The sequence below is a fragment of the Mustela nigripes genome, chromosome 1 (assembly GCF_022355385.1).
Source record: "Mustela nigripes isolate SB6536 chromosome 1, MUSNIG.SB6536, whole genome shotgun sequence".
Lineage (NCBI taxonomy): Eukaryota > Metazoa > Chordata > Mammalia > Carnivora > Mustelidae > Mustela > Mustela nigripes.
The window spans coordinates 34,208,307-34,231,682 of record NC_081557.1 but is presented as its reverse complement, the minus strand read 5'-3'; the positions used below and the strand labels follow the sequence as shown (position 1 = coordinate 34,231,682).

The window sequence follows — 23,376 nt, the reverse complement described above, 5'->3', positions numbered from 1 at the left end:
CCCCCCCCCCGCAGCCCCGCCCCGCCCCGCCGGCGCTCGGGCTGCGCGCCCCCCCCCCCCCCGCCCTCGCTCCGCTACCTGCCGGGCCCAGGGGTGGGGGTGGGGGTGGGGTGGAAGGTGGTGGATGGGGGGCGGCAGCCAGGAGCCCGAGCGCCTCGGCCGCGCGGGCTCCGCCCCCCGCGTTCCAGTTGTGGCGGTCCGCGCGCCCAGATGTGCTTGAGGACGCTCTGAGTGCCCCGTTGCGCGCGTGTGCTGGAGGAAAGAGGGGAGGCAGACTGGGTGGGTGGGCACGCTCGAGTCTGCGTGGGAGGGGGTGGACAGAAGAGAGGAGGGGTGCGAATGGGCTTCTGAGTGGGGGCGTTCGGATTGGGAGTGCGAGCAGCTCACCGCCTCGGGCTGAGAGGTGGGCTCACTTGGACTTGGCAAGGGTGGACGTAGTTAGATCAGAGGGTCCAAGTAGGGGCAGGGGTGGGGCAAGCCCTCACCCCACATGGATAAGAAAAGCAGTGAAGATCATTGCCTTGGGGAACACTTGGCATATTTTTCAAAAGTGGTCCCACGTGCGGGGCGCTCATAGGTGCTTTACGGTGTATCCAGCGCTTTCTCAAAGGGGATCTCTCAACACTCCTGCTAAGTACAGGTTATAATTTCTCCCACATTTCTGATGAGGCAGTGAGGCTCAGGGAGGTTACCTGTACTGACCCAAGATCTCACCGCCAACAAGTGGGGAAGCATAACTGAACCCAACTCCTCAGATCCCCTCTTCCACCTCCACCGGTCTCCCTCAAGCATGCATGTAATACATAAGAACGTTCCAACGACTGTCAGGTGAATGGGTAGAATGGGTCCCTGCCCAAGGCTGAAAAAGAGGCACTTATGGAATTAAATCCAGGAAAAACAATGGGAGGCAGCCAGGAGGGGTGGAAAAAGAGAATGTCACCCTCAGCTGTATTCTTAATCTGATACCAACAGGTTTGAGGAGCCGCAGGACCTGGTGGAATTATAAAGACAATGTAATGAATTCCTACACCTTCCGAATTCCTACACCTTCGGAGAGATTCTCACAGGTCCCTGGCCAAAACCAAACCAAAACCAAACCAAAACAAAACAAAAAACAACAGTTTACATCCTATGAAGGAAGAAGGGATAAATAGAATTTTAGGTTGGATTTTAGAAGAATTCCCTGAGTTAAGGATATGGAGAATAAATACACATGTTCTCAGGAGGGGTAGGGGGACACCAAGGGAAGCTCTTTTCAGCCTTTTTCCTTAGGAGCTTCTAGTTCTGAGGCTGCTTTGAGACTCCTAGCCTTTACAGGACGCTCTCAAGCAAGGTCTCAGCTCTGCCTCAGGCTCTGGGAGAGGGGAGAGCAGAACTCAGCACCCTGGCAAGGGGCAGGTGGGGTTTGGTGAACAGCCTAGGGAGAGCAGAGCTCAGGGTCCGAGGGCCTCTGTTAGTCTCTGACTCTGGAATGTCTCTGAAGTCACAAGATGCTTCCCCCAGTATCCGTCAGAATAATGAAAACTTGGTGACAGCAAATTGCCCAGCACCAGCAGCAGGAGTTACTCAATCTGGGGGATACAGCCTCTGAAAAAGTGATTGCTGAATCCGTGTAGACAAGTCAGGAAAAGTTACGAGATAATGTCGGGTGAAAACCCAGGAAACAAAATTGTGTTTCCTGTGATTATAGCTGCATTAAATATGTATGTTTGAATGCAAGTCTTCAGGAGATGCTCAGAAATGGAAATGGCTGTTGCGTTAGAAAAGAGTGTGGTATATACTAGCTACCATTGCCATGTTATTATTACTGTTATTACCATTCTCTTTCTGTAAGAAAGAGAGGACCATAGTTCAGAGACAGGAGATAATGTGCCCATGGTCACCTAGTTAAGATTTTTTTTTTAAGTTTTTTGTTGTCGTTCCACGTTTTTTCTTCAAACTTTCTGTGAGGCTGCCATTTTATTTTTGTAGCTGCAATTTCAGTTTTTCACACGTTCAGGAATGCTATTTTTCCTTTTAGTGGTGATGATACATGTATTTTTAAAGAACAAATTCCCGGTCCTGGCTCTACCACTTTGAGTCTGTGTGATGTGGGACAAGTTCTTATTCTGTGCATCAATTTCCTCCTTTCTAAATGAGGAAGACAATAATACACACCCCAGAGGAGTAATATGAAATCACAGGTATAAATATGCTTTGTAAACCAGGAAGATAGCCCAGGCTTCTTAATCAAATGATGTATCCCACGTCTAGGGGCACCCTTAGTCACTGAAGGTTATCTAGTGGTCTCTCCTTTCCTTGACATTAAGCTTGGCACAGCCCACACACTTTGCTCTTCAGGGCCATTTGACATAAACAAAAGGCCAAGTTCAACCCAAGGCTCCCTGTGTAAAGGACTTAAGGGATCATCAGCGAGGACTAAGTAGGAGTGTTAATTCTGGAGACTGGAGGGGGCACCACATTTGCTATCTCCAGCACAAACCTGCTGTGTGACTGTGACCAAATTCCAACCTTCCTTTACCTAGCTTTATAGAGAGGATATTCATCACACTGCCCACCATGTGGGTGCTAGAGTTATTTTGGAAAGTGTGGAGTTAGGTGCACAAGCAGGCATGGAAAGTCTTCCGCTATGGCATGTATTACAATCTTGGCAACAATTCAAATATTCATCGGTAGTGGGCTGGTTAAAAGAAACCAAACAAAAAACATGGTAATATCTATACTGTGAAATACTGAGATAGTACAGAGAATAAACTAGGGTTATATATCTTGACATGAAAAGATGTTCAAGGCATGGACGTGGAGGAGCCTCCGTAGCATGAAACCGTTTATTTTTACAGCAGGAGGCACGGAGCTACACATGTCTGTGGGGAGGCGCTGGCCTCACGCTTTCCCACTTCCAACAAGCCTGCACGCTTCTGATGCAAGGGATCAGAAGAACCGCAGGCACCAGAGACCTTGCTGGGAGCAAAAGTATTCCCCTTTGAGAATGCTCCGCCTTCCTCCCGGCAAAATGGAAAACCTGGGATGGCTTTCAGAGACCTGGATTCTTCCACCCACTTGTCTACTGGATGGGTGTGGCCGTAGTCAGGGCTCCTCCCTTCCTTTGTGCAGGGGAAGGGTTGGAGCAAATCTTAAGAAAAACTCCCTCCTTCCAGCCATGAGGTTGTTCAGGCATTAGAGCCCTGTCTTTTTTTTTTTTTTTCAAACTATTTGTTTGTTTGTTTGAGAAAGAGAGCGCGCAGGGGGAGAGGCAGAAGGAAAGGGTGACAAGCAGATTCCAGGCTTAGAATGGAGCCTGTGGTGGGGCTTGATTGCAGGACCTTGAAGTCAGGACATGACATGAAATTAAAAGTCGGGGCTTAATTGACTGAGACACCCAGGTGCTCCAGGGTCCTGTCTTTATCTGGCCCTGACCATGGCAGGGGGGGACATTAGGATGATAATGGTGACATAATAGAGTGGGGTGGTATTTCCAGAAATTAACCCTTTCAATAGCCCCAATCAACAGTGAGTTCATTAAAAACAAAACCAAAATTTATGATAACCTCCACACTATGCAACAAGTATGCAGAATAAAGTAGGCATATCTGTACAGACTGGAAAAGATGTCTTCTCCACCAACACCTACCCTCTCCCCTTCAGACAGGTGACAGTGAAACGGTGGCCAAGTGGAAAGCAGACAATTGCTGTGTCAAAGTCAGTGTCCACAGGGGAGCAGAGAAGACTGCAAAATTGCTAAAAGAGAGAACTGAGTTGTAGACAAACTGCCATGCCTGGAACCTAGGAGGGAAAAGTCACGTCCCCTTTTATCTCCATACTGCCCTATTGTCAGGAGGAGAGAAGGGAAGGGAGTTCTCGAGAATAAACCTGTGCACAGCCTCCCTGCCTGCCTGCTGTGCATCTGTGTATATTGGGCAAGGCAGGGAGCGGGGAAGCTTTCCAGCAAGGGGACGGCTATGTGTAGGTTGTGCCAGAAAATCCAGACCAGGCTTATTTTGAAGAAAGTTTCCCTTGCCCCAGGGTAGGGCCATCAGACTGACAGAGACTGGGGACCTCAGCCATTCTTGCATGGGTGTTTGCTGCAGACACAGGATGGAGCCTCCCCAAGTCTCTTGGCACCACATAACTGAGGAAGTGTGGAGGAAACTACTAGAAAGCCCCATGTTCATATTTACTGCATGCCTGGTGGAGTGGGGGCTTGAAATAGAAATTTAATCAAGTTCTTGTTCTTGCCCACTGGTCCAGGATCACACCATAGCAACTTAGCCCAGAAGGGTGACTCCATGGGTAGCCTCCTGATTGCTCTATATCCTTGAGGCCACATGTGGTCAGACTCATTCTCTCATAGCATCCCCCAAAAGGCCCACCTCCCCCACTGCATGGATTAGAAATGGAGGCTTTATCGGACTTTCCATGGGGAGGTGGAAAGACATGATTCTCATACCTCACAGAAGGAACTCAGTAAAATTCCATCGTTTCTTTACCCCCAAAGGTCTTGTCCCTTGTGTATATCTTATGTCTCCTTTTCCTTTCTTTCACACAGCCTTTCCGAAAAAACACGTTCTTAATTTTTTTCCAGAATGATTCTGCATTTGCCTTCTGCTTGCATACCCACTTGGGGTTTCTCAAGCATGCCTCATTTCCCTTCCCAAACCTGCGTTTTTCTGGAGTTGAGGGGCAGGGGAGGACAAGAGAATAAGATGGTCTCCCTTTCGTTTCACCAACATTTGCTGAGTGTGTATAGTGTGTGCCACACACTTTACCTATTTTATGTCACAGACTAACTGCCTAATAGTTACCATGAGCCGAGAAAACCGGGGTTCAGGGGATCTTTTCCCAGGATCACACAGCTGGGAATTGGTAGAGAAAGGATCCAAATCCAGTTGTTCTTGGCTTCAAAGACTAAGCTGTTAACCAGTTCTCTAAGGGATGCTGGGGCTACCAAGGATTTTTCTGTCCCTGAGACTTTATCTCCTGAGGAGGGAGTGCAGACCCCAAAGGACCAACCTTTGGGGAACCCTCCCTGTCCATCCACACATTTTGCCTTTTCTCCGTGTTGGAGACCAAAGGAACTGCCCAGTCATAGCATCAGTCACGGGCACTGAATGGGAGGACTTGAGTGTGGGGGGGCCTGCGGACTGGAGCCTCTTTGTGTGGGAGAAGCGAGCACACAAATGACCCTGCGGTGATTTGCTTTGGAGAAAACTTCCATTAGTGACAACGGGAATGACTGCATGTGAGCGGCCCGGTGATCTCATGAGGTTCACTGGCCTGCCCCTATCCCCACCTGAGGCCACACTGTGGCAGAACCTCCATCTGGGCTCAGCCAAAAAGGATGCCTCTTTCTGGCATAGCCTGGCCCCCGACAGGTGCCTCTGGCAGGCACCACAGGCCTCTGCTGCTGCCTGGGCCTGGAGGCCTTGCCAGAGCCGGGACTGAGGCCAGGTGAGGCAGTTTCTGTAGGACAAACTGTCACAGCTTCCTCCCCTTCCCCCAGAGGGATCTCAGCTCCTGTTCCCTGAGCAGAGGCTCTTGGACCCAGCTCTGTGCTGGGGAAGTTCAGGTCCCAGCTCTACCCCTGACCAGGCTTTCCTCCTTGACCCTCAACTGAGGAAGAGGAAGAATAATCCCTCCCCCTCATGGATCATGAGGTCTTCTTGCCCCAAATTCCAAGACACTGATTTCTACCCCCTTCCCTCCCATCCTGGTTTTATTGAGGTATAATTGATATATAACATTGTATGCATTTAAGGTACAACATATTGATTACACACACACACACACACACACGCACCATATAAGTTCAGGTAACATCCATTACCTCACATACTTATAGTTCTTTTCCTTGTGATGGGAATTTTTAGAATGTACTCTCTTAACAACTTTCAAATATATAATACAGTGTTGTTAACTATAGTCATTATGCTACACATTATATCCCCTAAACTAATTTTTCTTATAACTGGCAGCTTGTACCTTTTGACTACCTTTACCCCCTTCCTCCAACCCTGACTCCTACCCCCTACCTCTGATGACCCCCAGTGTGTTCTCTGTTTCTATGAGTTCAGCTTTTTTAGATACCACATGTGGGTGAGATCACACAGTACTTGTCTTTTCTCTGACTTATTTAATTTAGGATGATGCCTCAAGTGTCATCCAAGTTGTCATAAAGGACAGGATTTCCTTCTTTTCATGGCCCAATGATGTTCTATTGTGTATGTATACCACATTCTCTTCATCTATTCACACATCAATGGACACTTCAGTTGTTTCCACGTCTTGGCTATTATAAATAATTCTGCAACACTTACTGATTTTTAACAATTGATTGAGTTCCTACCTAAAACTTAAGTGGCCCAGACCAAAGTGCCAAGCCCTTTATTGCATTATCTGGTTTGATTGTCCTTTAAGGCAGGTGATATATTTGTCATTACACAGGTGAGAAAAAGGCAAAGAGGAAAATCCACTTGCTCAAGGACTCCCAGCAAATTAGGTAACAGAATCGGGTTACCGCTTGGAGCATCCTACTGAGAAATGGGTGAGCTGGGAGTAGGGGTGGGGTAAATGAGAAAGGCAAAGAAAGGTATTAAAAGTGATCTAGTTGGAAGAGGGTGTGAGGCGGTGCATGGGGACCTGTCGGGCAGTGGTATCTGCAGAGCCAGTGCAGGGTCCTTATTAAGACTCGCTGCTTGAGGCTGGGCCTGCATTTCATGTATATGGCTGACTTCCTTGTGCACGGGTGAAACGTAGCACATCAATGGAAGTAAGTGTGGGGCATGTCAGCGACTGTCAGCGACTGTGATTCTGCTGGGTAGAGAAGAAGAAGTCCCTTCTCTCTGCTGCTTGGGCAGGGAAAGAGCTCGCCATTCAGGCAAGCAGAGACCTGGAAAGGAGGCAGGGTAGGAGGGACAGAGAATTGGGGACGAGAAAGAGACTCACAGCCACTACCTAACATTTACCTGCGTGAAGGAAACATAGCCAAAGTACTCCCCTCATGCCCCACATAGTCAAAATCTATTTTTAGTTAAAATGAGTACATCAAAAATTCAAATTGTAACTATGTTTCATTTTAAACTTTTTGGATAGCCAAATGTGCCCTTGAGAAGACAATCGTTTAATGATGTGGGTGATCTGGGGCTTGGGCAAAGGATAGAGCCTGGAGAAGTTTTTTTTTTTTTTTTTAAAGTGAGCCTGGGGCACCTGGGTGGTTCAGTGGGTTGAGCCTCTGCCTTCAGCTCAGGTCATGATCTCAGGGTCCTGGGACGGAGCCCCGCATCGAGCCCTGCATCTAGCCCTGCATCGAGCCCTGCATCGGGTTCTCTGCTCAGCGGGGAGCCTGCTTCCCCCTCTCTCTCTGCCTGCCTTTCTGCCTACTTGTGATCTCTCTTTCTGTCAAATAAGTAAATAAAAATCTTAAAAAAAAAAAAAAGTGAGCCCAGTGGTTTGGAGAGAAGTATCACCTTTTTCTTTGGAGCTGGAGAATGCAAATCAAATTCTGCTTAGTCAACCCCCTAGTGGGAGAGGATTGGGGAGGAGAATGTTGAAGTGTTGTTGCTCCCTTAATTAGGAGAAATAACCTGGTTCAAAAATGGATGTGTAGGCTTGTAACTGAGGCAATTAGCCAATAAATTAACAGACATTGATTAAATATCCATCTGGTGACAGCTGGGTTCCCTTGTAACACTGCACAGTGAGTATGATTGTGTCCTTGGGAAACCGAGGTTCAGAGAGGCTAAGGGACCTGCCTTAGCTCTCACAGCCAGTGAGATGCATAGCCTAGGTTGAAATCTGGGTTTAGATGGGTCTGGAACCTATGTGCTTCCCATCCCAGAGGTTCTCCAAGTGTGGTCCCTGGACCAGCAGCATCACCTGGGAATTTGTTAGAAATCTACTAAATCTTGAAATTCTGGAAGTAAAGTTTAGAAATCTATTTTAGCAAGTCTTCTGTGTGATTCTGAAGCATGCAGCCTTTGAGAACCATTGCTCTCTACCACATTGTCTCCTAATAAAGAAATAACAGATTGTCTCTGTCTTCAGGGGCCTACAATCTGGCTGGGAAATAAGATAAACACTTTTTTTTTTTTTTTTTTAAAGAAAGGTGACCGACCATGGAGAAGTAGACTCCTGGAGGCTTTGGGAGTAAAAGGTGTTCTTGAGCAATGGCCCAGCCTGTGCAGATGAAGATGGAGGGAGACTGGCTGGGGAGGGATATCAGTGCTTAAAGGTGGGGAGGCTGGAATATGACGTTCCAGATGCCAGGAATGAACAAGTGAGTCTTTCTGGGGGGTAGGAAACATTGAGAAGAGTCATGGAAGATTATGGGGCCTGGATTGCTAGTGCTCTGAAATTTTCAGCTAAGGAGATCCCCACTTAGATTCTGCCCTACAGATGACCAGTCTTCATTTGACAACCCACCTTTAGGGTGCACCTGTTGTGTGTGCTCAGCACTGGGCAATGGAAGCTAAAACCAGGCTCTCTCACTCACGACCTGCTTCTCAGCTTTCAGCACGGGTCTCAAATGTTACTTCCTTGCTGAAGACTTCTCTGAGCCTCCTCCAAGCTGGGTCACTTAAAGGTCCCTCCCTTGGGTCTTTTGTACCTTCGCTGTCACTGCCTTTGCTACCCAATGCCTTGAGGGTTCATTTGCGGTCTGTCTGCCCTAGCGGGCTGGGAGCTGCTTAAGATCTGAGACCGAGTCTTACGGGAGCTTTGATTCTGGCACAGAGCAGGTGCTCAGTCTCAATAAATATCTGATAATTGAATGAATGGGTAGATGAATAAGTGAACGAATCAATCAGTGGTAATTTTACCCATGGGCATAACAGCTGTATGCTGGCTCATCTCGCTGAAAAACTGATGTCTATAAATGGGATTGAACTTTCTCATTGACTTATGTTATATCATTAAGGTGCATTTTCTTTGTTTTTGGCAGATTCTTCATTAATTGGTTGGGCATATCTTTATTGAGCACATCCCGGGTGCTAGGCACCCTACTGACAGCTGGAGATACAGTAGTGAAAACAAGGCTGACAACCAAAGGAGCTCACTGTTCAGTCTTCCGGCAGTTCCTAACAACTTGCTACCAAGTTCTTTGTTTTCACTGTCACCCTTTTATGAGAGTAGATTTAACCTCTTTGGAGTCAGAGATACTTTTGAAAATTGGGTAAGGGGTGCCTGGGTGGCTCAGTGGGTTAAGCCACTGCTTTCGGCTCAGGTCATGATCTCAGGGTCCTGGGATCGAGTCCCGCATCGGGCTCTCTGCTCAGCAGAGAGCCTGCTTCCCTCTCTCTCTCTCTGCCTGCCTCTCCATCTACTTGTGATCTCTCTCTGTCAAATAAATAAATAAAATCTGAAAAAAAAAATTGGGTAAAATCTTTGGAGCACTGTTTCAAGAGGGGATTCAAATGCTGGGGTTTAAAACCTCTCCCTAAACCCATCTGTGCCTCCCGAGTCAGCAACCGCAAGCCGGAGGTGGCTGCAGGCTGGGTGTCTGTCAGATTGCGCTGAGGGTTTGGGGCCACGTCAGGTAGAATTTTGCTCCATGGTATCTGTCCAGTGAATGATGGGGCCTGAACAGCAGAGTCTAGGCTGACTCTCTGGTCTCAGGATCATCCTCGACAGAAGAAGAGTCTGTGGGCAGAGTGACCAGCTCTCAGCACACAGGCAGAGAGGTGCAACTCTGCTTCCTCTGAGGGGACTGTCTTCGTTGCTCGTCCGTGATGCTCGCTGAGAACGTCTGTGGTGTGCCCACTTGTGACCAGTGTGTGGACCGGGGGGAATGGTAATTCTTTGAATTTCTCAGTGCTCTTATGAAATGCCCTACCCTCCTGATCCTTGCAAATGTATAAGAGAATAAGAGCTAAAGATAGGGAACTTTCGTTTTCACTTTCCCTGGAAGTGCTTTACTCTTCATATACCCTGACCATTAGATCTGTAGCCATTTGTCCAGATAATTGCTCTTATCCAAAAGGATAATAAGATGTATCCAGCAATTCCACTTGTGGGCATAAGTCCAAAGTAATTGAAAACAGAGTCTCAAGATATCTGTACACCCGTGTTCATAGCAACATTATTTGCAAGAGCTAGACATGGAAGTAACTCAAGCTTCCATTAACAGATGAACGATAAGCAAAATGTGGTCTAGCCACACAATGGAACATTACACAGCCTTGAAAATGAAGGGCATTCTGACACATGCTACTGCATGGGTAAACCTTGAGAAAATTATGCTAAGTGAAATAAAATGTAAATACGAGGCCACTTACACGAGGCAACCTAGAATAGTCAAATTCACAGAGACAGAAAGTAGAATGTGGTTGCCAAGGGCTGAGGGGAGGAGAGAGTGGGACATTGTTTAATGGGCACAGAGGTTCAGGCCTGCCAGATAAAGAGTTCTGGAAGTGGACAGTGGTAATCGTTGTACCATAATGTGGATGTGCTGAGTCACTGAACTGTGCATTTAGAATGACAAAGATGACAAATTGTATGTTAAGGGTCATTTTGCCACAATTTTTAAAAGGGATAATATAACTTCTCTTATCTCCCCAAGAGGGAGATAAGAGATTATAGTCAGGACAGGGTTCCTAGGTTAAACCCCTAAGATGCCAGAAGACTAGAGCTCTATCTCCCTAGGTGTGTATATTCCAAAACTCTCGGATGAGAATCTAAGATCCTTTCCAACACGTCTCAAAGAAATTAAATTTTTCTCTCCTCCCTTTTCTGGAGGGCAAGGGGGATGGCTGCCTCTCTCCTGTGTCTAAGTGGAAAAAATCCCTTGTGCTCCATCCCTTGTCTGTGGAGTGACCCACCACTCATGCAGGAGATTTTTCCATCTGGTTTTCATCACGAGACCCTGGGGGAAGGTCTCGAGCCAAGGGGAAGGGGGGGGGGCACAAACACATTTTTCATTTACTGAAATGAAAGGTAATTGAGAGGAAATCTGTTTCTGTTATAGAATATCTTATGTGCAAACTCAGGATAGAATTAATAAAGATGTTTATTGAAAACCCAATCTGTGCACACAACACACACACACACACACACACACACACACACACATGCACAGATACCTGCACTCAGCTGGTGGCCTGCCGGGGGAGTAAGTGCTGCTTCTCTAGAAAGGGAAGGTGCATGGCAGGCTTTCGGGTCTTAACATGCCTAGAGGGGAGGCGGTTCTCCCCAGCTGCTACGGTTGTAAGTGTGGGGGGCACAGAAGCAGGTAAGGAACAAGAACCCTCCTTTGGGAAGCCCCATCCTTTGGGGAACAATGGGCTCCAAGCTGTTCTTCCACAGCATCTATGCCAGATTCTTAAAAAGTTAACGTTCATTCAGGATCGAAAAACTGTTTCTAAGCATCTTATCCATCTTCCTTTTGATTCTTGTCACTCTATGGAGTAGCTACTATTTATATCCCTTTTACAGCTGAGAAAGGGAGGTAAGACTGAAAATACACAGCTCTCACTTCTCAGGACTTTTGGAAAGCAAGGGCTGGAACCCCTGTTTCTTGGCACTCTGGAGTTCTGTAGTCACACCCCATTTCTTGTCCCCATGTGGTGGCCGAGGAGCCAGCCCCAACAGCCGGGATCTGGTGAGGGTTCCGCACATCACGTTAATGTCCTGGCCTCTTGAACCACACACATTCACCCTGGAGTAGATCACAGGGAGACAGGGAGCTTGTGGGGACTTAGTGGATGCTGCTTTGTTACCTGCCTGGACCTAGTTCTCCTTCCTCTGTAACAGCCGCCTGACATTCTTTTTGGAACGTCTCTTTCTCTTCAGTTCGTCCCTGGGGCGCTGGTGTGGCTCCATGGGTGGACATGGGACCATGCCTGGCCAATCATGGAAGACCTTACTGCCAAGTCAAGCTAACCAGAGTGAAGCCTCAGGATTTAGCTGAGACTATTAGACTATTAGGATACGCATATGCTTTTTTTTTTTTTTTTTAAACTGATGTTGTCCTTACTGTAAAATGTGTTTTGAATGCTGGAGGCCATCTTGACATCACAGAGGATGAGCTCATCTGAGAATATAGCCAACTAGAGGACAGGAGAGGAGAGACAACAGATGGTATGATGGGTAACTTTATGAGTCAATTTGGCTAGACCACAACACCCAGGTATTTGGTCAGATATGTCTGGAATTTTTTAGATGAAATTAACATTTAAATTAGTGTGAAGAAGATAGTCTTCCATAATGTGGGATGACCCCTGACAATTATAGATAGCCCAACAGATTCCTGATGCTTATAACATTTGGTCCAACCAGGCATGACAGCAAGTACTCCCGGATTTTTCATTTAAGTGTTCATCCTGAATTGGATTTCCATCATTTACACCCCAAAGGGTCCATCTCCGGAGGAGAAAAGAGCTCACACTGACTGATCTCTCCTTCCATGCCAGACCCCAAATTCCCCTTTTACAGTCAACCTGGGCCTTGCAGGGTGCATAGAAGTTCTTGCAGACATGAGGAGGATGGGGTCGAGTGAACATGTGCAAAGACACGGAGAAGCGATAGAGCGTGGAAGTCTGGGAATCCAGAGTTCAGTGTGGCTGCAGTGAAAGAAGTGATGGGGAAAAGACCGCAGTGGAAAAATTCTCAGATAATACTGAATTCTGAGTTTGAACTTTGTCTTGAGGACAGCGTGGACAGCAATGCAGAGTCTGAAGGAGAGCTGGGTTTGGGCTGGGTCATTCTGCGGTGTGAGGGACACAGTGAGGCAGAGAGAAGGGACACAGTGAGGCAGAGAGAAGATAGAGGCAGAGAGGAAGGATTTTCTGGCTGGGGTTTTGCCTAATGCTCCCGAAATCACCTTCTGTATGTCCTTTCTTTCTCACCAGGTAGGGCAGCACAGTGGTTAGTTACATGGGCTTCTGCAGCCTAGTCCATGACCTCTGTCACTTGCCATTTAAATCTTGCTGTCTCAGGTCCTCAGTGAAGATCGTCTGTCTCTTAGGAATCTTTTTTTAAGAAGATTTTATTGGGCGCCTGGTGGCTCAGTCGGTTGAGTGTCTGCTTTCAGCTTGGGTCATGATGTTGGGGTCCTGGGATTGAGACCCACGTCGGGCTCCCTGCTCGCGGAGAGCCTGCTTCTCCCTCTCCTTCTACCTTGCTCCCCTTGCTTGTACTCGCTCTCCCTCTCTGTCAAACAAATAAATAAAATCTTTTTAAAAAATTATTTGAGTGAGAGAGTGAGCGAGCATATGCAGGGGGAGGGCCAGAGAGAAAGAGAATTTTAAGCAAACTGTGCTTAGCCCAGAGCCTGACACAGGACTCGATCTCATGACCCTGAGATCATGACTGCATGACCTGAGCCAAAATCAAGAGTCAGACACTTAACTGACTGAGCCACCCAAGCACCCCAAAAATGTCTTATCATGATTAAATGTCACTACACATTTAGGGCTCAGCACAGTGTTTGACACATAGCAAACACCTAGAAGTTAGTAGCAAACTACTAACTAGTGGGTAGGCCCCTGGGCTACAAACCCGAGGTCCTAGGAGGACAGCTGTGGCCGGCTCTCTGGTCCTCGACCCTCTCCCTATGCCAGCTCCACCTGCCTTTCCCAGGGGTCCCTCCTGCTCCCTCCAGTTCTCACAGAGGCATGGCCAGCCGGGGCCCCTGGGAGCTGGGAAGGGTCATACCAGGGACAGGAGGAGAAAAGGGCTTTTAGCTCTGGAAACAGATTCTTATCCAAATCTCAGCCTGGGGAATTAGGCTGGAATGGGTGAAAACCAGCTTCCCAGCCCTTCACAGGCCCAAAGGGGGTGTCGGAGGCTATAAACTTGGCCCTTTTACTCTGACTTCCAGATGTGCTTTGAGAGGTGAGAGGCTCAAAGCCGGCTCAGCATCCCCAGGGACTTGCTGTGGGAAGCAACTTCAATAAGATGGATAAAATGCAGAAAGTTCAGAGTCAAAAGGCGTCCTTGAATTCCCAGCCTTTTTAGGTTTTTGTTTCTTTTCCTCCCACTGTACAGTGCAGTAGAAATGGAGCTCTGCCACCAACTGAGGGGGACCCTGCTTAAGTCATTGCTTCCTTGGCCTCAATTTTCCCAAGCACCCAATGATGGGGGTTAGGTTCAAAGGTGGCAAATGCGTTCACCTTGTAGACTGGAGCAGATCAGTTGTTAGTAGCTGCCTGGCTGGCTGGCTAGAGCCCTGGGATTGAAGTAGCAATAAAGGCCATTGGCGTGGAAGGAGTGGGAGGCGCATGGGCCCTCCTTGGCGTAGGTGGGTTTTAGCGTCAGCCCTTATGTGGATTCTCATGCCTGGCCCAGTGCCCTCAGTAGACTCTGGCTTCAGCAGTGTTCCTCGTGGCCCCCATAGAAGGTCAAGAGCTGTTTGAGGCCCCCACCTCTGTACATATTCTCTGGACCTTCCCAATTCTTACCTGGTTCATGCCAGCATTTAAAGCTGTGTGTACTTTGGATTCAACATGGAACAACTTTCTAATACATGAGACCTGATTTCCTTGCCGACAGATGAGAGGGAGTCAGGCCTCATAGAAAAGGAAGCTGGAGCCCATCCTAGTCTGTACACCCTGCCCGTTCCAGACAGACTGATGGCTCGGGACTGCCATCACCAAAGTCCCCGGCCTCCCTTCATTCTCTCTTCCTGCCCTGCCCAGTGGCACACCTTCCTGCCCTTCTCCTCTAGCCAGGGGCTCGAAGCCCGCTTTATTGTGTCACTCATCACGTCTTGATAAGCACTGATAAGCACATTCATTCTGGGTGCCAATACCTAAGAATAGCTGGAGATGAACTTGAACTGGTGAGATTCCAGGCCAAAGGCTTCCACAGCAGTGTTTGCAGGTCGCAAGAGGAGGGAGCCGTCACTGAACAGAATACTATTTGTGCCTCAGTGGTGAGGAGAGCTGTTCTGCCAACAGCCTAGAACTTGTGACATTCCAGCGAGGGGGGCCCCGCCCCGCACAGAGACCATGGAGAAGGGGGTGTTTCCTGGAGCCAGACTGCCTGGGTTCTGAATGCTTCTTCCACTACTTCTTTACACGTGACCTAGCAGAAGTCACTTAACCTCTTTATAACTTGGTCTTCTCATAATAAAATGGATTTGGTGGTAGCAGTGGTGCCTTCCTCATCAAGTTAAGGGGAGTAGATGAGCTTAGTGCTTAGAGCAGTAGCTGGTTTGCAGTCAGTGCCATCTCAGCGTTGGCCATTCCCACCAGGCTCCTGGGGGGGGGGGGTCGTGCACTAATGCCAGTCATTGCGGTTGGAGGTGGCAAGACACCAGGGTCCAGCCCAGTCCTAGTAAGTAACAGATGTCAGTGAATACGAGCTCCCTCCTTTTACCTTCATTGTGGAAGCATCTCCAGAGCCAGGTTAGGAGCTAATAAGAAAACACAGGGAATTCCTCGGCGTGGTTGCTGTTTCTGAGAGCCAGCTACTAGAAGGTCCTTGTGGTTTTGTCTCCACTGAGATCAAAGAGTCCAGCAGTTTCTCTGTCTCGCTCTGCCCCTCCCATTGAGCACCACTCGCTGCCCCACAGTCCCAGCTGCCTCAGCAGCCGATTGGGGAGGGCATGACCCGCCTCCTGCCCAACCTCAGCTGACTGGACCTAGGATTGGCCCCTGGCCCAGGGCCATCCACTCAGACTTTGCCTGGGGAATTTGGAGCTGGGAAATGGAACTGAGTCAGGGTGGTGGTGGAGCTACGGCTGAAAGGTGGAGGATTATGATGGCCAAGCTCACGCTGAGCTCTGAGGACACAGAGGAAGGGGTGGCAGAGACAGGAGGTCTCAGCCTAGAGACCTACTCCTCTAAGACACCTTGAATCAGAGCTACCTTCCACTTCCAAGTCTTAGGAGACCCAGGATGCCATGTCTCCTAGCCTGGGAGTTCCATGAGACACCGGCCCTGATGACCCTTCTTCCCCGGAGCTAGGCTGAGAGCACCCCTGGGGCCTGTAACCGGGAGGGCCTCGACTTACCTCCTGCCAGCCCTTTGGCGTCACACCCTTCTGCCTCAGGTTCTGGCTTCTTTCCATGGGGCCCCACTGGATGGGATTCCATGCACCTCCCTCCCTCCCAACCTGTCTTGGTGACCGCAGGAGAAGCAGCTGTGCTCATGCTGCCCTGAGTGAATCTGGGGCACCCCGTGCTTAGAGGTAATCCTCTGGGGCTTCTGCCATCAACTGTGCTTTCTGGAACTGAGCAAAGTCACTATCGTATAGCTTCATTTCCACCATCCTTTTCTGAGAAGACCCAAAGCCCAGCCCAGCCCAGCCCATCTCCTACGGCTCCAGTCCCCCTGCCCCAAGCCAGCCATGGCCATTTCATCTTGTCCTTCATGTCGGACCCAGATCCTAACACTGGGTCCTGTTTCCCACTCTTGGTAAGGGCTAAGACAGTATGTTTTTTTATTTGAGAGTCTTGAATCTGCTGCCCCAATCCACACTCACTCCCAGAAGTTGGAAATGAAAGCAGTTTATTTTGTTAATGAGTTCAGAGGAAGGTTTGTGGCAGCAATTAACAGGAGAGAGAGGAGAGGGAGTCAGGAGTCAGGTCCTATCAGAATTCAAGGAAGAACTCTTTCTTTCTTTCTTTCTTTTTTTTTTTTTTAAGATTTTATCTACTTATTTGACAGAGAGATAGAAAGCACAGTCAGAGAGGCAGACAGTGGGAGAGGGAGAAGCAGGCTCTCCGCTGAGCAGGGAGCCTCACATGGGGCTTGATCCCAGGACCCTGGGATCATGACCCGAGCCTAAAGGCAGCCACTTAAATGACTAAGCCACCCACGTGCCCAAACTCTTGATTTCTTGAGAATTCCCTTGACTTCTTGAGAATTCCCTTGAATTCTTGATATCTCGGGGCTGGAAGAGACTAAATTCACAGGACTAGAAGAAAGAAATGAGAATCTGAATCCCACGGGCCCTCTTCAGAACTGCTACTTCCTCCCTCCACCGTGCCCTTCAGAGGAGCGGCCCATGGCGTTCCTCACGCAGCCCTACTTCAGGGCCAGGGGGAGCTGGAAATCCTGGGGTGCTGGCTGTAGGTTTCCAGGGGGCCTGCAAGCTGGCTCTCAAGGCTGGGTCTAGGCTTTGTGTTCAGGAGTGTGAATCCAGAGCTCACTGGCTTCTCGGGGTGAATGTGGTTTCTCCTTCTGGGCTTTAGAAGAAGGTCCTGTGGGGAAGAGGAAACAGAGCAGGCGGGTGCAGGCCTTGTGGGTACACACTCAGCCCAGGGACACCCTCCCTGGCGGCCCAAGGCGGACCCCAAGTCCCACACGGCAGCCATAGCCACAGCACATGGGAGGCCGGGGATGGCAGAGGGATACGTGGGATAAGCTAGGAGGGGACCAGAAGGCAGAGGGGCTGGGGTCCCTCATGAAGAGCACAGGACAAGTGGCAGAAAACAGAGGGCCATGGAGGCCATCCCAGGAGCCATGGCAGAGCAGGCCAACTGTCCTGGGAGCATGAGGCCCTAATGTTTTGAGAAACTTGTAACAGAAAAGTCAACAAGTCCAGGCTTGGGTCTGCCCCAGATACTGCCAGTTGTGGGCCTCAGGCCACACCAAACACCAGCTCATGGCCACCTGCCAGCTCTGTCCATGAGCACAGCTCTGTCACAGAGTGGGAAACACAGCGCCAAACTGGGCTCCACAGTGTCCCCCAAGGGACACTGTCAAGGGAGCTGGAGCCAAGGGAGAGAGAAGGCACAGTTTGGTCCAAGCTGGGCTCAGGCCATGACAAGTCACAACAGGACAGGAACAGCTCTGAGAGGCCAACCCTGGTTCTTTGGACAAGCCTGAATTGCCCAAGCTTGGGGGCCCAGTGGAGCAGGGGCTCCCAGAGGATGGTGTTCCCAGGGAGGGGATCCCTCTATGGGGAAATCCAGGCTGTACTCCCGTGGGCTTACCCAGCCCGTCATGTCTGGTTTGAAGCACTGTCTGTGCCCACCAGAGAATGGTGCTCACTGTTCCATCCCACTCCTGTGGGTGCCCCCACAGGGTCTGTGGTGAGTCAGGGTACCCAGGTCCCGAGCATGCTATAGACTGGGCTCTGCTTCCCTTCCCTGAGCAGGAGGGTCTTTGAATTTTAGTATATGTGTTGCCGAAGTGAGCATAGGAGGGTCTTTGAGTTGGACAAAATTCCAGGGTGGCCAACAGCAGGCCCAGATGGCATTCCAGGGATGGTGCCTTGTGCAGCCCTCCAGACCCCAGTCCAAAGAACCCGCCAGCATGGACAGCAGACGGCCACTGCACACAGCATGGACAGGCAGGGCCCTGCAGCCCACCTGCCTATTCACCGTGGGGGGCTGTCAGGCTCCAGCTGAAGGAGGAACCCATGTCTAGGCATGGGAGCACGGACTTCAAGGACCTTTCGGACTGGTGGGGGCTTTCGGCTGCGGAGGAGGGAAGAGCAGAGCTACATTCGCAGAGCAGAGCAGGAAACACAAAACAGGGCTTGGTTATTTCTAGGCAGAGTTCCATCAGATTTTACCCTACACGTGTCTCCTGCCTTAGTCCTGCCTAGGCCCTGGGTCCAGAATTAGTTACTATAAGACCTTGATTTTTTTCTAGATGTGAAAAGAACTCAGACCATGCTGGGCAGAAGAAGCAAAGGCAAGTCGGGGACTGGGAAATACATGTGTGGGTGGTAGGAAAGTGATGAGGATGGAGACTAGACACCAGAGAAACAGAGAGAGAGAGTGAGAGAGAGGAGAGAAATGGATACACACTAACAAAGATTAGCATCGACTGAGACCGGAAATCGAGGAAGCAAGAAAAGGACAGGTTAAGAGAGAAGGGGGAAGGATGAAGGAGAGAGGGTCAGATGGGCGAGAGAGACTAATGGGAAAGATACAAGAGAGGGAGACAGGGAAAGGAGAGACAGAGATAGAGAGAAGAGAGAGACCGTGAGATAGAGAGACCCATACAGATACACAGACAGGAATAAAAGAGATACATGGAGAGACAGACATAGAGGGGATCCTAGAGCAAGATGGAGACTGTCCCAAGCTCCCTGGAGGTCCTGCTGGATGGGGCCAAACCCTGTGGTCCTGGCTGCTTAGAGACACAGCGTGAAGGAATGCAGTCACATATCGGGAAGAACTACCAGACAGTAAAAGACATGGAAGTCTTTAATCTAGCTGATGATGGTGCAGGAGATGAAGTCCTGAGTGGAGAATCAGAAATCCTGAGTCTGTCCCAATTTCATTGTTTTCTTGGTCTGTGACTTTGGCTGTGTCTGGGCCTCAGTTTTCCAGATGTAAAGTAGAATTTGGACAAGACAGTCTTGGAGGCAGCCCGGACAATGCTGACATTGTGACAGAGTAACTTAGTTCTGGGCTCTCTCTAGCCTGGGAGCTTTTCAGGATCAAGGACTGTTAGAAGCTGTGTGCACGGACCGACCGTTCAGGCTGGATGAAAGCGGAGGGTGGACCAGCAGAAGGTGGTCAAGATTCTGGAGCAGGAGAAAAAAGAAGCAGAGGGCCAGGGGCCGCATACACTTACAGCTCATCATCGTACTCCTTTGGAGGGCAGACAGCAACAACGAGGTCGATCCAGTCCTGTGGGAAGAAGCCCTGTGACTCGGGCATGCTCAGGGATGGGTGGTATGTCTTCTCTGGACATTCCATTCTCATTCCTGGGCACCATGGCTCAGGATCAGCTGGCTGGTCCTTCTTCCTACAGGAAGGTGGGCCCCCGTGGGGCTGGAGGTCCTTCTGGTGGGGATGGGCTTCACTGTGCAGCCCCATGGTCTGGAGAAGCTTCCAGTCTCCGGGGCTTCACAATCATATAGGCTAAGATTTACAGACCCTCAAAGGACCCTAAGCTCCCAATTGTTGATCTGTGGACCAGGGCCAGGCTGCAACCTCAGAATCACCTGGGGGACTTCTTAAAACTCTAGATTCATAGACTTGGCCCCTGGAGATTTGGGGTAGGTTCTGGGAAACAGTATTTTTAACAAGCTCCCTAGGTCACTCTGATGCATATCCAATCAGGGAACTTTAAGCTTAGCTTTCTGACCCTAACACTTGAATCCCCTCAATGGCATCATTGCCATTCTTGGCTTATCCATCATTTTCACCCTTGGTTTGGGTGTATCCCATAAAAATTATGTGAAGTATTACTGGGCCCCTCTACCATGCAATAGCTCCTAACATTGCACTGAAAACTCTCCCCAGGACTCCCTCCATCCCTCAAAAAACATAGAGAATACTTCTGCTCCCTCTACCCTAATGCAGCCCTTCAGATAATCAAAGACAGTCATCATGTTACCCGTGAGTCTTCTCTTCTCCACATCCCTTCATGTGGGTCCCAGGCCCATCTGGTCAGCTTCCTCGGCTCTGAACTTAATACCTCAGGCTCGGCTGCCTGCATACAGTTGCACAGGTTGTGCACTGCACAACATTAGAGGGCACCATCCACACTGTAATCTGTAGGAAGGCATCCCCTCGGATTGTGCAGTGCACAACCTGGGAGACCTTATGTGTTGGCCTTGATCCAAGTGGCTAATGAGCACAGATCAGACCACCACCAGAACCTCCTCCATTTTGGGCACTCTACTTCTATTCATACTTTCCAGTAGCCCCAAGCATTTTTGATTCTTGATCAGTGTGCTCTTAGAGAAGAACTTAAGTTTTTTCTTGCATGGGTTGTCATACCTGGTCTTTTTGGAGTCTGTATTTGTGCCACTTGCTCTTTGAACTCAAGGTCAGGAACTGACATTTATTTTTCTGAATCCCATCGTGTCATATTGAAACCACTGGCTGGATGGGTTATGTAGATGTCACCCAAGAATTTCCTGGTCCCTGGAGACCCGCCCCAGGATGGGGCACCCCGACTGTAAGCTCTGGCTGCAGAGGCCAGGGTTTAAGGCAGACAGGCAGGGGAGGGAGGCAGGGAGTGGGTTTGCTCTTACCCCCTGACTCCAGGCCTTCTGCAGGGTGGCCTCAGCCTCAGCCAAGGTGTAGTCTGTCACGATCTTGCCATTGATCGCCATGACCTCATCCCCTTTCACAATGCCACCTGCAAGAAGATGAAGCTGACTGGTCACCTGAGCTATATGTGACATGTGCCTGGTCCTGGACTCGGCAAAGGCGGTGGGAGGTGGGTGGGCAGGAGGTCCCTGGAGGGCTGCAGAAGGAGCCTGATTCCCGGCTTCTGATGGGCTCAGAAGGCACAAGGGGAAACAATCCACCAGGTTACTCAGAGCACTTACTACCCACCCTGCCCACACTCCCTCACCTGAGCTCAGAGGAACTGATGAACCATTGCCACCCTCGCCTTGACAGGCCTCTGCTATTCCAGAGGGAGGCAGACCTCTGTTACCGATGAGGTTATCAGAAACATGAGCTAATTCTGTGAGCTGTCCCTGTCTGCGCTCCAGGCCTGCTGGTCTGCATCAGACCCCTGACCAGGCCAAGCTCTCTCCTACCCTGGAGTCTTCATAAGCTGTTTCACCTGGGACACTTGCCCCCTCTTTTTTCTCTTCTTCTAGGGCTGAGGTGAAATGTCTCCTCCTCAGAGAAGACTGCTCTGACATGCACGCAATCTCGAGCAGGTCTCTTCTGTTCTCTCAAAGAGTCCCAGTCTCTTCCTGCAGACCATTCTCACAGTTTGTACTCATAAATCTATTTGTCGACTAACGGTCCCTCCCACCAGACTGTCAGCTCCACGAGAGCAGGGAACGTCTCTTTGATTGACCACTATATGCACAGCAACTGCCATAATACTAGCACAAAATGGAAACTAAATATATTTTTCAAATAAATAAATGATGTTAAAGGTCCTCCTGGATAAGATGACCTGTAGTCCGATAAATTTGGGAAGAGCTGAGTTATAAGCTGAGCACAGTTACTCACTGCAGAACTTGTCAGAGCCTTGAATATGCTAATATGTATTGTGGCTCTCCAAGAAATGATAGATTGTGCACAGTTTCTCATACATCTTCAACTTAAGAACCTTTAAAAAAATGTTTTTAAGGACTTTTCCTTAGTTCTGGTGTCCACAGCAAATTCTCTGGATTACGGTGAAATAATCACCCAGAATTCTTGCAGGCATGAAGGCCATAGGAATGTAGTGATTGATACTGAAGATAATGTGGCAGTGGCTTAAAACACATGTGGTCCTGGAGAAAACGTCAACAGCTACTGGTATGCCCAAAGTAATATGGGACCAGATTGTAGACAGTAGCCTCCTCTGGCAGTGGGCCTGGGGAGAGGTCACTTTTCCTTTTTGTACAAATTCCAGATGGAGTCTCAGGAGCAAGTGGTTGGGATGCGGAGGAGAGGACTCCGGAAAGGTCACCCATTTATTCTGGTCCTCTTCCCTTGCCAGACAGAGCAAACTTGTATCTTTCCCTCAACTGGCCCAGAAGTGAGGACAGAAGAGGAGGAGGGTGTGGGCCAGAAGGGCAGCCCTAGGCCATGGTACTTGCCTCGAAGCGGACCCCCCTCCAGCTGAAATGACAGCTCCGAGTGTGACTGTGAGAGCCAGGCTTGAGCTTACCAAGGCCATAGGTGGCCAAGCTGGACTCGCCTTTGTAACCCACTGAACCAGGTGACTTTCCCATCACCCCTCCTGCTGCAGGTGCTTACACACCCTCCGTCCCACCAGCTGGAGCCTAGAACTGCCCAGAAGGGACCTGACCGCGGGATTCCTGCTCGGGCCTGGAAAGGTGAGGGGCCCAAGGCTTCTCCTTCGAGGCCATCGATTCCTTCACAAAAGACCCAGGAGTAGACTTCTGGTTTTGGAAGAAGAAATCACTAATGGTGAGTCGCAGACACCTGTCCGAACAGGTGAGCGGGTTTTAGACAAGAGTAAAGCGAAATGACCAAATGGCTTGGGTTCCAGTCTGGCCTCCACCACTTTCCAGCTGTGGGTGCTTGAACAAGCATTTTACCTTTCTGTGCCTCGGTTTCCCAAGCTAAGATGAGAGTAATAATAGTATCTACTTTTGGTGCTGTCGTGAGGATTAAATGAATTAATAATACATGTGAACGCTTTAGACACAGAGTAGCTGCAGGAACTTAGAATCACATCTAGCCCATGGAGAGCTCTTGACAGATGTCGACCCTTATTATTATGAGGATAGGGAAGGTTTGCATGCTTTCTCTCTTGTCTTTACTTGTGCTGCCCCCTCTTCCTGTAAAGTTCTTTCCCACCATCATGAGGCTAATATTGACTTATCTTTTAAGGCTCAGCTCAGGTATAGTGTTTGTAGGGAGACTTCCCATTGGTCCCCTTTCCCTTAGTAGGTCAGGGGTCCCTCAGGGTCCCACAACTTTTCTCCATTCTTCCAGTCCCCTGTCAGCTCTTAGCACCCTGCACTGTTATGGCTGGAATCTGGCAATTCTGAACATGTTTTCACCACTAGATGGGGAGCCCTGAAGGGCAGGGTGGGGTCTGGTGAGCT

The 23,376-nt window shown here is 49.4% G+C and overlaps 1 protein-coding gene and 1 long non-coding RNA gene across 5 annotated transcripts in view; one reads left to right on the top strand and one right to left on the bottom strand.

Annotated features, from left to right (window-relative positions):
- The window catches only part of LOC132022384 (uncharacterized), a 54,340-nt gene that overhangs the window by 387 nt on the left and 30,577 nt on the right, over positions 1-23,376 (top strand). For both annotated transcript variants that reach the window (XR_009405584.1, XR_009405583.1), the window contains exon 2: positions 22,551-22,732. This is a non-coding gene — a long non-coding RNA (uncharacterized LOC132022384). The remainder of the gene's footprint in view (positions 1-22,550; positions 22,733-23,376) is intronic.
- Positions 16,426-23,376, bottom strand: part of USH1C (USH1 protein network component harmonin) — a 46,950-nt gene continuing 39,999 nt past the window's right edge. For all 3 annotated transcript variants that reach the window (XM_059407637.1, XM_059407640.1, XM_059407642.1), the window contains 3 exons: positions 20,881-20,987; positions 19,470-19,525; positions 16,426-17,137 (listed from right to left, as the gene is read on the bottom strand). In XM_059407637.1, coding sequence (XP_059263620.1) covers positions 17,125-17,137; positions 19,470-19,525; positions 20,881-20,987 — 176 coding nt within the window. In that variant the 3' untranslated portion in view covers positions 16,426-17,124. The remainder of the gene's footprint in view (positions 17,138-19,469; positions 19,526-20,880; positions 20,988-23,376) is intronic.